We start from the raw sequence: 17,297 nt of genomic DNA, 5'->3' as shown, positions 1-17,297 counted from the left end.
AACTGCATGCAGCAACATGTTCCTGCCTACACCCCCCCCCCCCCCCCCTCCAATATCTCTCTCTCTCTCTCTCTCCCCCCCCCACTCTCAACCCAATCGGTCGAGGCAGATGGCCACCCCCCCGAGCCTGCTCGAGGTTTCTGCCTCTTAAAGGAAGTTTTTCCTTGCCACTGTTGCCAAGTGCTTGCTCATCAGGGGATCTGTTGGGTCTCTTTAAATACATTTATAAAGAGTTTGGTCTAGACCTGCTCTATATGTAAAGTGCCTTGATGTAACTTTGTTATGATTTGGCGCTATACAAATAAATCTGATTTGATTTAATTTGATTTGACTGTGTCTGACCACGTGGATTCATGGCGAGATGTGCTTTGGGATTTGTAATGACGTTGTATGCCGATTCTTGATGATGATACTGTTTACCCTGTGACTTTTTTTAAATTTACATTTATTCATTTATTATTTGCTTACTCATTAAATTATTTATTTATTTAATTTCATTTACATTTATTGATAGAGGCTGTTCCAGTTCTTTTTTGTCTTTTTGTGCCTTTTCACTTTCATGGTACATCTTGTTTTTCAATTGTGTTCCTATATTAATAAGAATATTTAGTTCATGTTTCATGACCTAAGGGCATCAAAATAACATGTTAACCTTTCCGTACTGCCCCTGTGGAAATCAAACAAAACCAGATGGTTATATGAGGAAATTAAATTCTTGTAGTTAGCTTGAGAGAATGCAACTCTCTGAAGACATTGAGCAATGTCTTATAAAGCATATCTTTCTAATTACAAGCCAAGGTTTTCATAGAAGCAGACCACACTATTGGCTTCTGACTTCACACTTCTTAAAACAGAAGTGGCTGCTTGCCTGGTTCCCCTAAATGCTTTTTTTTTTGGTGGAGACTGAATATGTCACATTAATTGACGAGATACTTAAATATTTTAGTGTAAAACACCACAATACAACACACATGATATTTTACGGGTAATTCTTTGTAACTTCAAACTTTTGTTTTGTAAAAATCACAGTGTTGTGATTTAAATAAGCAAAACTCAGGGACCATCTAACAACCCTACATGCTTGCTTGTTGTAATTTGGGTGTGTAACCATATTTTAGGAAGGGTTGGATTGTTTTAGTCTTAAGAAACTACTACTAAAAACTAATCAAGCTAAGTCAAAAAATGGAGTTTTACTGTTAACTGAGTTAAATCGTAGGCTATGCAAATTGAGGAAATACCCCACCCCATGATAACATGAACCACTCATCGGGTCAATTATCATGCAATTATTTTTGGAACATGGAACATCAGAGCAGCAGATATGGTTGTGATCACCCAGACAGCCATTAAATCAGGTAAGATTTTTAATGTGGGCAGTTGTAGCATACTGCTGAGCCACATCTGGATATTTTCATTTACTTCTTAACTGTTCCAGTTTTTCTGTTTTTGCCGTTAGTTAAAATATGTGAATCATACTGTCAACATATTGACAGTATTTGTCATGCCAAAACATTAAAAGTTTTACTTTTTGAATTGTATTGTAATTGGCAAATTTTCTTATTGTAATGTTTTTATTCCACTTTATTATTTTATTTTTGCATTCAAAATTATACCCTCTGTACTTCATTCTCTTTCTTCTGTGTCACTTCCATGTTTCTCTCTCAGCTTTTTGCAGCCCTGTCTTGAGCGGAGAATGGAAGGCCACTGTTGCGAAAAACCTTGACGCCTTGGAGACATCATGTGTAGTGCTGCCCTGTACCTTCAGTCATCCGAAAGAAGCACTGCCTTCCTCCAAACTCAGAAAACTCTGGCATGTTTCGACAAACAAAGGATCATTCATCTATAATGAGGATCCAACATTGATTTTGGAAAATTTTAGGGGTCGCACACGATTGCTGCAAGAGTCAAGTACTTACAACTGCACCTTGGAAATTACTGACATCAAAAATCACGACAACGGACCGTTCTGCTTTTGGATCGAACTCGCACGAACAGTGAACGATCAAAATACCAAAGACCAAAGTTTTCCTTTGTCGATGATTGTGCTCAGTTGAATATGATCTGTAAGTCACAAACCCCTTCAAGATTTCTCATATCAACAGATTGCTGTCACAATTTGGCTCTAACTTCAGCTCTGCCTTCTTTTATTTATAGCTGATCCTCCAAAACCTTCACTAGTTCATACAGATACAGCCAGAGAAGGACATGTCTACACCATCACCTGTTCAGTCACCCACACCTGTCCCTCCCATGTACCTAAACTCACATGGAGCAAGACCACCTCAGACAATATTATTGAGTCTCACAGAAGCATGTTTACTGGATTGTGGGAGGCACAGTCCATCCTGACATTCATTCCTGAGGAGAAGGACGATCACAGTGACATCACCTGCACGGCTGAATTTTTTGGTGGCAAGACATCTTCTTCTACAAAGAAACTCTACATAAAACGTAAGAACCTTTCACTTGGTTATTGGTTATTGAACTTTCAGTCTGTCCAATGTCTGATACAACTTCTGTCTACTTGCAGGTACAGGAAACTATAACCACATCATCATTCCCGTGGTTGTGGGGATTGGTGACTTTTTGATCTTTGGCATTTTCGGCATTTTCATTGTGAAAAAATATAATATATATTAATATATTGTGTGTATATTAATATGCAGAGAACTGAACCATCAGTGATTAAAGCTCACAAAGACAGATTCTGTTCACTCTCAATCTGCTCTCAAACTAAGTTTGTTCTCAACTCCTAAAAGGCCCCTTTTTTCTGTCTACTTCAGGAATCGTATTGCACTGCTTCAAAATCCAGGTCAAAAATAGTTTGTATTAGATTTCATTTACTATAAAATGATCATTCAGTCGTTTTAGTTTAATGAGAATGTGATTCATGTGTAATTTTCTTCCCCTCTCACTTTCAGCATGTAGATCCGGCTTTCCAGAACGGCTTGAAGATGACTTTTTAAATTGGGAATCATTAGTCAAAAAAAATATGTTTTGTTTCAAGCTGACCACACAGCAGTCCATTCTGATTCCAGCTAAAGACTTTTCAAGAGTTTTACAGTTCATACTATTTGCAGTATTCTTTCATGACATTCACAGTTTTACAGTAGCCTCACAAATGTCCGCTGATCTAGCACATTTATTTTTGTGCTGTTTTTGATAAGACAAATATGAACATTCTTCTCTGTTCTCTTTTTTCTTGGTACTCATCAGGAATAGAGGGTGAAAATGAGAAACGAAAATGAGAGTCATGGGTACATATAATAAGAAACCGTAAAAAAACAAGATGTGAAGCTGGTGCCACATCCTCAGACGCTTACCGACTGACCAGTACCAGTTCCAGTACAAAGCTGATGTACTGCCCAGTCAAAGCAAAGCCGACCTCTCCTCTGCCGGGGTCTGTGCTACATCGGCCGGTTGTTCTTGCAGTCACGCATGATATAAAAACTCAATTGACACTTTAAAATGGGAAGACATTTTATTTAACATCAAGTTTTATGTGTAATTATATAGTCTGAAAATCTTTTGGTATCATTCAGTTCTTGAAATATAATCACAAAAAATAATAAAATAATAAAAAATAATTAATGAAAAATAGAGGTGACAAGCATGAACTGTTCAGAATAAAGTGAGCTCATTCAAGAAACACCCTCTTCCTCATAAAATGTAATTGTTTAGTTAATGTAAACATACACATTATATGTGTATGTATCTCATATGTAAAAATGATAGCGCAATCAAGGCACAATGGTCTGTAACTAGATAAAAAAACAAACAAACAAACAAAACAAGTGGGCGTGAAGTTTTTGCCTAAAATTAGATTGCCATTTTTACTCAGCATCCTCATGGATGAAGCACAGGCAAAGGGATTTATTGTCTTTTGGTGGAGGATGCAGATCACATCGCTCCTTCCTTCAGCCATCATACACGGCCGATGTTCAAAACATTCCCCCTCTAGGTAAACTTATTATTATAGCCCCTAACTTCACAAGAGACATGGGATTTCCTTGAAGCCATTACTTAACCAAAAATAAAAACAAACAAACAAACACAAATATCTCTCTGTAGCTGCGGTAGACACAACTTAGCTAATAGCTACACAGTGGTGAAGAGTGCTGGACCGGAAGTGTTGCACAAAAAAACGGAAGCTGGCTGCTTTCTGTCTGGCCTCTGTGCCTCTGTGAAAAAAAAGGTGGACAAGACAGCTGCGGCCTTCAGCCTCAGTGCCAGAGTGTTATCGCCTCTATGCAGTGGTACACAGCTCCGCCTTGCTTCATTTGCGTATTTTGGAAAGAGAGACTTATTGTGTTGACTTGCCTTGGCGCTAATCTTCCTGTTCTCTGTTTTTTCCAGCGTCTCCCTCCGTGTGTCACACCAGTTCCCTGACCAGCACTCTCTCTCTCCGGACTGCATTTGTTCCGTCACTTTGTGTTACAATAAAACCTGTTTTGCCATTCCACCTGTCTGTCCACTTTTGGGTTCTTAATCTCCCTGCCGTCACAATTTATGCCAAAATACAGTGTTCTTTGTTGTTTTTTGCTTGTTCACTTGATTTATCATTACGCTATTCACTTCTGATACCAGAACATGGCGTGTATGTAATGTAGATAATTTGCCTGAAAATAGAAAGCCAGATGTTTGTAAAGGTTTTCATTCATCCTGGTCATAGCTATCCAAAGAGAATTGAGTTGAGAGTGACTGGACTTATATATATATATATGTATATATTCTTGAAGACGTTTCCTCAGTTTGTGCCTTCAGAGCAGGAAAGCTAGTCTGACTAGCTGGTGATGAAACTCAGATATATATCTGAGTTCTCAGATGGCCATAGTTCCCTGAAGGGCTTCTGCGTAGCTTCTTAATCAGTTTATTTGAAATGTCCATAAAAAGCTATTGTTATTATTTATCATTTTTTGTGGGGATTGACTGTCCAGACAGATACATCCGTATCTCCGGGCAGACAGCTAAGACTTGTGAGTTATTGCAGCAGCAGGTTTAGGATTAGGGCTTTATGTGAGTGAATTCTGGTCTCAGTGGAAAGTCATCTTTCAACAGGCCCGTTGTTTTCCAGTGCATCTACCATCTAGACAAGAGACATCCTGGTGTAGAGCACATGTTAATAACTTGTGGAAATAAGAGGTAATTATCATTCCTGATAACATTGTGAATGAAAAATAGTCTTACGCATTGCATGCATTTGATATATGCATATAGCAAATATAACAATAATAAAATGTGTTCTTTCTTCTTTTTTGCTTTTTAGATAATCAAAGGGTTGTTTTTTTTTCTGCACAGTTGATGCTTACTTCATGTTATTTACACATGCATATCAGAAAAGCACATATACTCAATTGCAATAACTTAGGAAAGAAAAATATAAGATGTTGAATGTTTGAATGTTTCAGCAGCTTAATGAGTTTTAAAGCAAGAGCCAGTGTAGATGTTATAAATTTAAAATGAATTATCGTCAGTAGTACCTTTTGTTTGTTTTGCCAGCACTGAAAGGTTATAAGGAGAAAATGTATGTGTTTAACACAATTGTAACACTATAAGCATGAGTCATTAAGACAGTTATGGCTAATGATGACAGCAAGCACTTTTGTACGGGAACGTGTGATTTCTGTTCATTGAACTTTAACCTTTGTCGCTCATCTCACAGTGATTTAATCTCAATTTGAAGGCAACGATGTTTAAAACTGCTTTTGCATATCAATCACAAATTTCTATTATACTGTTACAGACATAAACAAAATGTTCAAATCACCAGTAATGTAAACCTGCTTTTTTCTAAATTAAATATGTAGTTGTGTCCATATTGCTTAACTTGTAACTTTTTTTTCCACGAGAGGGAGCCCTGTGCACACGTCTCTTCCTCATTCTATAAGGAATAATATACTCAACTTTGATAGTCTCTGTCGATATGTGAAACACATTTCTTTTTTCTTTTTGGTTAAATAGATAACATTGTACTTGAGGAAAATCTGGAACTCCTTCAACAGATAATGGATAGTTTAAGATTTTCATTGTTTTTCATTAATTGGTTACTGTTTGTATTCACTCAGTGAAGTTGGCCAGATGGTGGTGCTTTAAAACCATGTGGGAACTGAAGTGATCAAAGCTGGGGGTTTGAGCCAAAGAACAGAAACGAACGGAAGCGCAGAAGTTACCTAGGGGGATTATAAGCCCCAGAAAGTCTATGTTTTCCCTCCAACAAATTTATGAAAAGTTTGTGTTGATGGATGTAGTAAAATTTTGTCCTAAAAAATATCCTGCCCCATTGTTTCACACCATAAAGCAAAAATTGTGATTAAATGTCCATAACAATCACTTGCTATTATCAACAAACAGCCACAAGAATTACTTTTTTTGTTACAATGACATAACTTCTTTATTTGAAATGCTTGTAATCAAGATAATCCTCTGAATTTATATATGAAAGTTAAGCTGATTTCAAAACCATCCAGCTAAATGCTTGTAACAAAAAATATGAGAGGAGCATTTTTAGTGCTTATGTGGTACAGGAGCATTGGAAATGATAAACGTAGTTCAAATCATTTCTAATTGAGAGGAACAGGACGGGTAGGCTTAGTGAGGCATTGTCAATATGAATGATTGTTGGCTTACTGCAAGTCTTTACAGAAGGAAGGAAGGAAAAATCTGGATTCGACTTGTGTGGAAATGTCTTAATCAGTGCTACATTGAAGGAATGTGGCTGAAAAAGGAAAACTATTAAATATCAAAAGACTTTAGACTTGGTGATCATAAATTAACATTTTGCTTTAGTTAACCAACAGTACAGAAATGATACCTGCGACTAAAGTTTACAATAAACATGCATGCAATTTAGAATTTCTCACAGTCAAATGTTCAAACTCTTAGAATGATGGTTTGTAGTTAAAGGAAGTACTTTGAGATTGATTGATTGAATGATTGACTGTTGATTGACTAGCCAGTTGATTAACATAAGCCACTGTCTATGAGAGCCATTAATCAGCATTCTTTAACTTGCATCATTACTGCTAGGGTTAATCTCATCTAGACTCTGACAAAAGGTCAGGGCTTCTGTCTGTCCTGCAGAGCCTTCTTAAAAATGAGGAGCCTGACTCTTTCAGCAGCAAGGACATCATACGGACATCACACAGGCCTGTTGCAGAAAACAGGTAAATCTATACATTTTTTTGGGCTTCTTCATTGAAGCAAAACTCAGCACGACAGATCGTGTGTTATTGCTGTGAGATAATCATTCTGTGCATTTTTTTTCTTCACAGATTTGCTCTTTGAAGGGAATATTCCTTTGAGCAAGCACATTCTCTGTCATGGGTAACTCAGCATCCACCCCCTTCTTCAAACCCATGACAAGGAGACTGTCCTGGGGACGTCAAAAAGAAGACACAGTCATATTGGAAGACTTCTCGAAACAATGTGAAGAGGACCTCTGGTTAGCGAAAGAAGAGCCAAGACTATCTGTGAAAAAGCTCCACTTCACTCGCGGCATTGGATACGTTGATGTAGCCGTCCAGAAGTGCAATGGTTTTTTTCCAAGCCGTTGTGAAATACTCAACCCTGCTTTTGCTGGTGATCAGGGCCCGTGAGCAGACTATATTCAATGTGCTAATTAAAATCTATGTAACAAATCAGCAAGCAGACCCTCTGAGCTGTGATACGTGAAGGTACAATAGGCACAAAGGCACAACCTTTGTGCTGCTACTGCAGCACTAGTGGTACACAAGGAAGTCTGAGTACGTCATGTTTTCTCACCACTATTGCTTACTGCTTCCTCTGTTTCAGTTTTACATTGCTTTTCAGTAGGTGTCCTCTTGTGTTTGAACATTTGAACGGATGTCACTAGCATCTTTCACAAGTGAGACAGCTTATCCTGCTGTAAGAAGCATTAACTAATTGAGGGACCTTCAATTTTCACATCTCTCCATCTGTGATACACCCTGACAATAAGGTACTGTTAATGAATTGTGTTCGTAGAAACTTTGTGAAATATCTCAAAAGTGCTGAAGTTCTGTTCTTGTGTCGCCGACCTAATATGTCAGAGCTTTCAGCCCCTGTTATTCAGGAAAATGTGTCATCTTGTGTGTCATCCTTTATCACTGCATAATACCTGAATAAAATGGTTGTTAAGTCATTTGGTTCACCTAAATGACATTTGTAAGTTAGATTTCAGCAAATGCCTGGCCCATTGAGACAGGGACTATTGGACCTCTGAAGGCGAGCTGTGGTATCTGACTCTCTCACCTTATCAGCAGATTTTTTTTTGCCTCCCTGGCTTGGTGAGGGTCAGAGGAGTGGAAACAAAGTGGCAGACACTTCAAAAGCTGTTTCGGTTCAGCTGCCCACAGAGCCAAAGTATCCATACGTTACATAGTCCGTTCAGATCTGTTGGACTCAATCCACACAATAAAACAATCCCAACTCTGTGTCTTGTAAACATCGTGTGTTCAACTAGAACTGTTAGTAATGAAGCGTTAGTGCTGTCTCAAAACACAGCAATACCCCCACTTTGAAACATTGGGGAAACAGAGCAATATTCACCCACCTGAGTAAAACAAAGAGGCAGTTCATTCTACAGCACTGCCTCATTTTTTTCACACTATTTAAAGCATGTTAAAAATAAAACACAATGTTTTTAACCACACTTCAGTTATTTTAAGGATGAACTGTAACCTTTTTTTAATGTCTGCGACACCGTACAGTAAACCGATCTTCCTCCACATTCTTTGAGTCTCGGTGGGGCATCCATGTGTCTGAATTTTTCTTCCAATACTTTCCCCATAAACTTGACTGAACCCACATCGGGATCTTAACATAATTTTTAAACCAAATGTGCTGAGCGGCAGAAAGAATCATCCTGCCAAGGGCACTGCCATTAAAGAACACTGTTTTCATAGGGGGTTGTATTTAGTCTGCAGAAATAACGTTACATCCATACATGTTACCTACTCTCTTGCACGCCACATTTTAATGTTTGGACTTGTGTAATATTTTGCTGCAATCCAATTAGTGAACAACTTTCTTCTCTACAGAAGAATGCAATAAAAGTATTACATAAAAAAAAAAATTGCTATCCTCTCGCTCATGTGAAAGGCTTAACTGTGTGTAATCAGCTTCAAAAGGGAGTATAGTATTGAAATGAAAATAATATGTTATTAATACTTGAAGATTTGGAAAATGTCATGGGCAATAAAAATATACAGCTTGATTGGCCTCCTGCTGCCACTGTGCCCCTGATTGGAATGCTAACAGCTGATGTGTTTTAATGATGGGCCCTCCAGTCACTGCTCCTCTTGTCCAGGAGTCATCGGCCCTGATTAGATTTTTAAGAGAAACTGACATATTTCTGAATGTTGCACTAAATGTTGTTAAAGCTGACTGTCTTGAGTTGAGACAGGTTGTTTTCTCCTTTAAACAAGTTAAAAATGAGCCGAGGACCAAACTGTCACTTTATTTGGCCAGATTACATTGATACATCTGATTCAAGAGCTACATGTCTGGAGTAAGTGTGGCAAAATAAATATTGGCTCCTTTGATGCTTTTCGCCCCCCTTAATGATGTTTATTTTAAATCAAAAAAGCAGGAGTGGCCAGCTCCTTGCAGCTTGTTTGTCTTGCCAGATTTTACTGATGCTGACATGTTCTCACAAAGGGAGCAGCCTTGGTGAGACAAAGAGGTGTGGTTACGAGTATTTATCAGAAGTGTGTGTCGGTGTGTGTGGGGCAGGGTTAACACTCATATGTTAACTGTTAAAACTCAAATGTTAACTATGAAATTTTAACATGGCCCTGAGCGCCGCCACTAAGGCCAGATCTCTCTCTCTCTCTCTCTCTCACACACACACACACACACACACACACACCCTGTGACACCTAGAGATTGTGTCACTATAATTGGACTTTAGTTCAATTCTGTTTTTTTTTTTTTTTTTTTTTTAGAATCATTCCTGTGTATCTGTTGTTTTTACTTTGTGTTTTTGGTTTGTTTTCCACCAAAGGTCACGGCTGCCCTGTCTGTGAATGTTAGATAACTTTGTAAATGTGAGTCTATGTCTTTCCCTGTTAGATCATCTGTTCAGTCCCTTTGTTTCCTGCTGTGCCATTTTTTTTCCTGAATGTATTTTCCTGCTGGTTCTCAGTCTTGGACCCAACACCAAACTTAAAAACACAAAACTAGAAAAGCAGTAGCCATGTTGTGCGTGTTTGCACTGCGTCTCTTACTGATTTGACTGACCAGCATGAAATGGAAACAATCACTTCATAATGAGACAGCTTTTAATTTTTATGTGTACTGTTCAAGACATGGTAAGGGGCAAAAAAAAATAGAAATGATGAATAATACAATACTTCCCTAATATATGCCCACTGAGACAAAAAAGTACCACAGTGGGTGCGCTAAATGTGGAATGGAAACTAGTCATCTACTTGTATGTATTGCTAAACAAAGGGAAACAAAAGCAGCTCTGCTCAAGATTAGACATTTGTCTTTTTATTTGCAGGTCTCACACCCCAGACAACAAGATGGCAACTATCAAATGGCCCGTCTTAATGTGGCTTTTCTTCAAAGGTATAAAACATCATATTTCCATTATAATCTTTTATTGCTCACAAGAAAAACAGCTATTCTCTTTATCTTTTCCTAGTGTATCATTTCTTTTGTTCAGGGTTCGTGCTCCTCTTTTGTTGTCATTTCATTTAATTTTGTTTCTGTATTTCGTCACAGTTTTTCAAAGTGAAGCGTCATCCTGGACCATTGAAGTTCCATCCTCAGTAAAAGGCTTCCTGGGATCCTGTGTGGTCATTCCCTGCACATTTAACTACCCAGATCCAGCGAGGACGCCAACTAAAATCTCTGGGATTTGGTTGGACCAAAGAAGTCATGTCATCTATCACCCAGATAACTCTAAAATCCTGCAGCAGTATAAGGATCGGACAGAGCTGCTGGGAGATGCCACACAGAAGAACTGTTCTTGGAAGATTGAGCCCCTTCAAAGGAATGACGGAGGGCCTTTTCACTTCAGGATTGAAATGGAAGGCTTTGAAAACTATTCTTTCAAAGCGAACAGTGTCTCTATTTCAGTGATTGGTAAGTGATGAGTTTTCAGATTTTTATTTAGTGCATCATCAGTCCTTACACTCATCATTTGTTCAAATTCAGATTGAACATGAACAAAATAAGTAATAATTATGGCTTATTTCAGTTCTCTTGTATTGTTAAGTTGGCTGGAAGGTTGTACAACCAGCCAAAAGCGCAGTTCTCTGACAGCACACTTAAATTGAAGACTGGACTTTCAGTTCCTTATTTGTCACTGGTTGCCTTCCGTTTACTTTAAATAGCTTAAGTGACAAAAGGATTGCAGTTCAGTTTTGTTTCTACTGAATTTGTGACATTTAAGGGAAATAAAACCAATCATGAGAATTCCTACATCAGCTTAGGGACATAGGGAGATATTCACGGAGAGAGCTGAGTGATGGGCAGCAGGATTCAGTTGTAATCAATCAACGGCCCTGTTAAACATCCCACCAAGGCTAAACCTGGGGTTCCCCTCAGACAGTCAGAACTACTGAAACCTCCAGGAGGTGACACATTAAGCCCAGGGGTCCTTAATTCAACTTCCTCAGTGAACTATCACCTGAATGAGTGAGAACCTTCACAAAGTCCCGTGATAGATATTGTTCCCACAGCTGCTCGGTGGCCATTGTTGCCTGTCCTTGAAATTTTAAAATAGACTACAAACCAATGAATTCATGTGACCAGAAAGTGGATGTGTGGACAGTTTGGTTAGATAATGTGGTCAAACCAATATAGTGATCACTTTTTTCTTTTTTTTTTCTTTTTTTTTCTTTCTGAAGAAAAAAAAAAATATATATATATATAAACCAGGACACAATCCATATTTGACAATGACCACTGGAATAAATCTGTAAATTTACTGTAAATTTACATCACCAAGATGTTGATTTGTGAGTAAGAGTTCCGTGAGAGAAAAACGTTTCTGTCAAAACATAATGCTGTCAAGATATTTTTTGTTGGGGGTCTTTGAATCTGAATCTGTATTTGAGATATAGTACTATAGTATATAGTATACAAGACATTCCTCTATTGAAACAAATAAGGCCCATACAAAGATACATTGCAGCCTGGTAGACTAAATTATCACCCTTCACATGGATTTTGATCAGGAAACACTTCATATTGTGTTAAAGGATGACAGCTTTTATTGAACTGTGCAAAACATGAGAGCAAGAGTGAGACGTCTGACAGTCTTTTGTGATCAGACCCAATTATAATGAACATTTCAGTTTGTTTAGGATATTGTGATTGATTCAGATTGTGGTGAGAGCTTAGAGGTAAAAAACAGAGAGAGAATTGTGAATGGGAGAGGAATAAATATAGTCTCCCTCATGATTGGACTTACACCAAGCTTCATTACAGTGTCTGTGTGTGTGATCTTTGCGCTTGTCTATGATAACCTTTTTTGTCGTTAAGATAAACCAAGCGTGGCTCTCTCTATGAAAAAGGACATGGCAGTGGGTCAAACTACAGTAGCATCATGCTCTGTGTCTCCTTTTTGTCCCACCTCCCCTCCTGTCTTTGAATGGAGTCACTCTGGGGAAGCACGTTTGCAGTCACAGCAGTTTATTGATGGGCAGTGGAAAACAACAGTTACTTTGAACTTTCTTCCCTCCCACACTGACCACAACAAGCCTTTACTTTGCACCGTGAGATTCGAGGGAGGGGTGGAGTTTGAGACCTCCCGTGTCCTCAAAGTAAAATGTAAGTGTTAGCAGGAGTCAAACATTTAAACGATCTGGCCTGAATTCAGTTTTGACAGTGCTGTTTCCATGCAGATGCCCCAGTGGATGTGAAGGTTCAGTACAAGTCAGAAGTGAAGGAGGGAGAAGCTGTGCGTTTGAAATGCTCCAGTGATGCTTACCCTCAAGCCAGCAGCTATGAGTGGCATCTCAAAAATGGTACTCTGCTGCATCGAGGAAACGTGTACACGGAGGCAAATGTCTCTAGACACATGAGTGCAATTTACTGTACTGCCATCAACACAAAAGGACGAAGCAGATCAAGATTTGTGGAGCTCAACGTGTTATGTAAGTAAGCAATCCATAAAATGTTACTTATTTAAATACATTTGGACACAGTAGAAATGTGTGAATGTGGATGTATGTGCTGTTAGAAACTCGCTCAACACACAGCAGTTAGTTAATTTCTCTTCCTCCTATCAGCTTGACTGCTGTAATTGGCCAAATCCTACAGCTGCTATTATACATCACTCTAAATGTACCATACCTCAACAAGGTGGGAACTTTTCTCTTCCAACCTTCCTGGTCCAGTGATTCTGTTTGAAAGTCACTTCTCAAATCACACAGAGCCAAACGCACCCAGCACTTGTGCCAGCTGAAGCTTCTGCTCTCCAACTTATTCAATATCTGATAGAAGTGTGACAGAAGTTTATTTTTGGATAGGCCCTAGTTGTTTTTAGGAAGTCCTACACAGAAACGCAAGAAATACTTTCACAGGTGATCATCAAGGATTCATCAGAATCATGGAGGAAATGATTGGATCTGATGGCTAAAGGTCGTGATTACAGTAACCAAACAAAACACATTTTGGCCTAATCAGCAAGATATCTTAGTAACTCCTCCGCCAAAATTCTTGAAATTTAACTCAAGGTCAAGTTTGGTGGTCAAAAGTCAAAACATCTTTGATCCACTCATCAAGAAAACAGTTATCGCAATTTTTGTTCTCAAGGTTGATATTTTATATGACTCAGGATAGACAGGAATGTGGCCTTAAACCAGTCTGAGTGGCTGAGTCATACAACCTCCAGGCAATAATCCTAGTTTATAAATACATGTACATGTTCCATCTGTTGTCAATAAAGGATGCTGCAAGAGCCTCGCTTCTCACCCCATGAACACATACAACAGTAATACATATGTCTAACGCAAAACTGCATTACTTGTCCCTGCAGATGCCCCTGAGATCAAGAATGTCTCCTCCTGTTCCTCAGAGAAGGATAAAGTAACGTGTATTTGCATTGTAGAGTCTAAGCCTCCCTGCATGATCCATTTTGCGCTTATGGGCAGAGTCCTGTCAGGCACCACAGTAGAGACACATGGCTCTGTTACCATTGGGACTCACTCAGGAGAGTTTGGATCCTCTGAGTTTGTCCACTGCTTGGCAAACAACACTGTGGGATATGCCAACCACACTCTGTCCTTACCCGTCAATGGTAAGGAGGAAATTCAAGTTTGTTTGCATGAAATGGCTGATACAGCTCAAGTCTATGAGAAATATGACAGGACATCTTCCTATTTGGACAGGTAAGATGGAGTATCTCTATATCGCCATCGCCATCGGAGCAGTTGTGGCTTTGGTGGTCATTCTAGCAGCAGTGGGATTGGTTCAGAAAGGGTAAGAGGCAATAGAAAGTAAAAAAAAACAAAAACAACTATGCTATTCTGATATGCTAATTGTAAGATATAACACATTTAAACAGTGTGTCAAAAAAAAACAACAAAAAAAACTTAAAATGAACACAAGAATAAAGGAAATGATTCGGGACTCACACGTGGAGTTATTGTTTGATACAGCAGGGGTGTGAAGCCAGGATGGACCAACACAGAGAGCTCTCCATAGGTCTGAGCTCACAACAGCATTTGTTCCATAAAGGCTATATGTGCTGTGGATAAGTGGCTAATGCTTGGTTTCTCAGCAAGAAGGTCGCAGGTTTGATTCCTGTTCCTGGGGAAGGCCTATTGCGCCTTTAGGGCCTTTCTCCCTGGTGCTTTGGTTTCCTCCCACAGACATGCACATCTAGGTTGAACTGCCCATAAGTGTGAGTGTGAATGGTGTCGGACTCGGATGGACTAACCTTCTTCACCTGCAACGTTGGCTGGCAGATAAGCGCCAGAAAATGAGAGAGAAGTGATAGTGCTTGTTTAAAATTTAGTGTTGTTCACCACGTACATGGAACCAGCTGCTTTCAGGAATATGGATAAAATCAGTTTGGTCGTGCATTTCAGGTGAGACAGAGAGAAACAGGGAGAGGCACTGGCAAACAAAGCAGTCATATAGCTAGAGGAAATGAGGGGCTGGAGCAAAGAGTCAACCTTGGAACCAGGAGAGGAAGCAACGGAGGAGGGGGAAAGATAAGAAGTGTTTAGATACCGCTTATCTTTCTTTTTTGTTTTTCACAGGGCCCTAAATTAAAAACCATTGTTCTTCCAGCAGGAGGAAGACTGGAGATATGCCACCACATCACACAAGTCCCACGGCTGCAAACAAAGCTGAAGAGCTCCCTCAGTACGCTGTAGCAGAAGGGTTAGTTATTCCATTTGGAAAAACACATTTCCTGATTTACCATGACACAAGGACGCCTATCTTACATGATGTTCTGTGTAAAAAAAACGTTTGGTCTCTGTTCCCAGGAAAGAGATGGACTATGAAAATTTGCAGAGCCCTGGATTTTATGACGATGACCATGTATACAGCAACATGGAGGTATTTGAACTTTTATTCTTTCGTTCATTCTGTCCATGCATGGCGAGAGAGAGAGACAGTTTGTTTCACTTCTCGTACAGACTGACTTGGATGAAGCTGTTTACGCCAATATGCAATATCGCTGATTCCACCGGAGGTGCAGCTGCAGTTAATGTCCAGATGCTGTGGATCAGGACAGCTGTAAGGAAAAAGAGTTACATAGACATAATTTTACTGGTCAATTCCCATGTTACAGAACGGTTGTTAAAGATTTTTCTCATTCATATGCTTGTGTTTGTAGTTATTGTTTCATCTTGCACTGAAGCCTTATAATAATAACAATAATGAATAAGAATACAGCGTGTGACTGGTGCTATAAAGATGTCATATGACAACAGAACAATACCTTCTTAGTGCTTTGTTTGTTTGTAGTTTTGTTTTGGCCTGCTATTTCTATGTTACTTTATTATATTAATAATATATTTTACTTTATAATTTATTTTATCACTCACACAATATATAAATGGTTAATTTTGTCCGATACCTCTTACAACAATAATTTATTTTTGGGGGGAATTCTACATTTATGGCACCTTACTTAAAAACATGGGGCGTTATGCTTTACGCAAAGTGAAACCATACACAAAATACGTTTTTGCAATTTTAGACAATCCTCTTAGAAAACAACTTTCCCCATTTCACCCTGCCTGGTTTCACCCAATCATACAACAGATTGAACACACAAATAAAGCTGCATTTAAATTGTATTTATTATTAAACAGGCACGATATTGATTACATTCAAAGTCTGAAACTCTGTAGTTTTGTCTGTAGTTTTCCGCACTGAAATTATTGCTATCTGATCGGCATGCCAGATATGAGACAGCAGATGATTTAATATGAAAATAACACTGATCAGGGTTAGGGTTAGGGTTACAGGACAGACAGCCATTTGTGGTGAGTTCAATGTGCAGCGATGTGTTCTGTACTTCTTAAGTGACAGACTGAGTTCTGATATCATGATATAGACACTTACTGCAGTTTGGACTGTGCAGATCCATCACTGTTTCAACAGTATCTCTGTTATCATATAGCAGGGAAATATCTCTGCCTTCCACAGTGGACAGGATCAGCTGCCAATAACTCAGCCAAAAGCAAATATTAAGTGACTGTACGACATTACATTTGTAAGATGCAAAGAATGGGGCATTTAAATTTGTTTGCTATACAGAGTAAAAGAAGATATGTTGGCCTCTTGCTGGACCGACATCATATCCTTGTGGAACTGGTCGCCCACTTGCCTCCCCTGTATTGTACGGTGCAGTTTAGAGGCATTCTGAAGTCAGCAGGTAGAGGTTTAAAGGTCAGGGCTGACACTGTTTCCCATTTCCAGTCATTCAGCCTTTTTGACCGGTGGGTGATGACTCCAGAGCGACTCCAGGTGAATTTTGGAGGAAAGGATGGGCAGGAGTGCGATACAGAACAAGACGCAGTGACTTTATCAGTCAGCCTCACAGACAGAGATGGCGACTGTGGATGACCTGCAGTGCATAATATACCAGCATGACTCATGAAGCAGTCTATCAGATTTCAGTAACTATGTGATGACTTTAATTCATTTGAAGTACTCACTTGTGACATTGAGAGTCACTGTTTTCTTTGTGTAGGAGAAACTTCTGTACTGTGGCATTTCAATCCTGAAGTAGAAAGGGCCAACATCAGTCATCCTAACAGCATCTAGAAGCATGGAGCAGTTACGTGTCTTCAGATCGCCCAATAATTGGGTCCGCTTTT

At 39.1% G+C, this 17,297-nt stretch overlaps 1 protein-coding gene and 1 long non-coding RNA gene across 3 annotated transcripts; both read left to right on the top strand.

The window, feature by feature from the left end:
• Nucleotides 1–7,881: 7,881 nt before the first annotated feature.
• Nucleotides 7,882–10,823, top strand: LOC115045616 (uncharacterized). Its single transcript, XR_003840890.1, has 3 exons — nt 7,882–7,957; nt 10,505–10,572; nt 10,729–10,823. It is a non-coding gene; the product is annotated as an uncharacterized LOC115045616 (long non-coding RNA).
• A 169-nt stretch (nt 10,824–10,992) lies between these two features.
• Nucleotides 10,993–15,877, top strand: LOC115045512 (myelin-associated glycoprotein). 2 transcript variants are annotated; one of them, XM_029505246.1, is made up of 8 exons: nt 10,993–11,091; nt 12,496–12,783; nt 12,858–13,109; nt 13,994–14,254; nt 14,346–14,436; nt 15,256–15,345; nt 15,453–15,525; nt 15,606–15,877. In XM_029505246.1, the coding sequence occupies exons 1-8, from the start codon at nt 11,034–11,036 to the stop codon at nt 15,648–15,650; spliced, it is 1,158 nt and encodes a 385-aa protein (XP_029361106.1). In that variant the 5' UTR covers nt 10,993–11,033; the 3' UTR covers nt 15,651–15,877. The 2 variants fall into 2 exon arrangements, with proteins under 2 accessions (XP_029361106.1, XP_029361105.1); XM_029505245.1 differs by having other exon boundaries at nt 15,253–15,345.
• The last annotated feature ends 1,420 nt before the right edge of the window (nt 15,878–17,297 follow it).

Source organism: Echeneis naucrates, chromosome 6 (assembly GCF_900963305.1).
Source record: "Echeneis naucrates chromosome 6, fEcheNa1.1, whole genome shotgun sequence".
Taxonomy (NCBI): domain Eukaryota; kingdom Metazoa; phylum Chordata; class Actinopteri; order Carangiformes; family Echeneidae; genus Echeneis; species Echeneis naucrates.
This window is presented reverse-complemented; position numbering and strand designations above follow the sequence as displayed.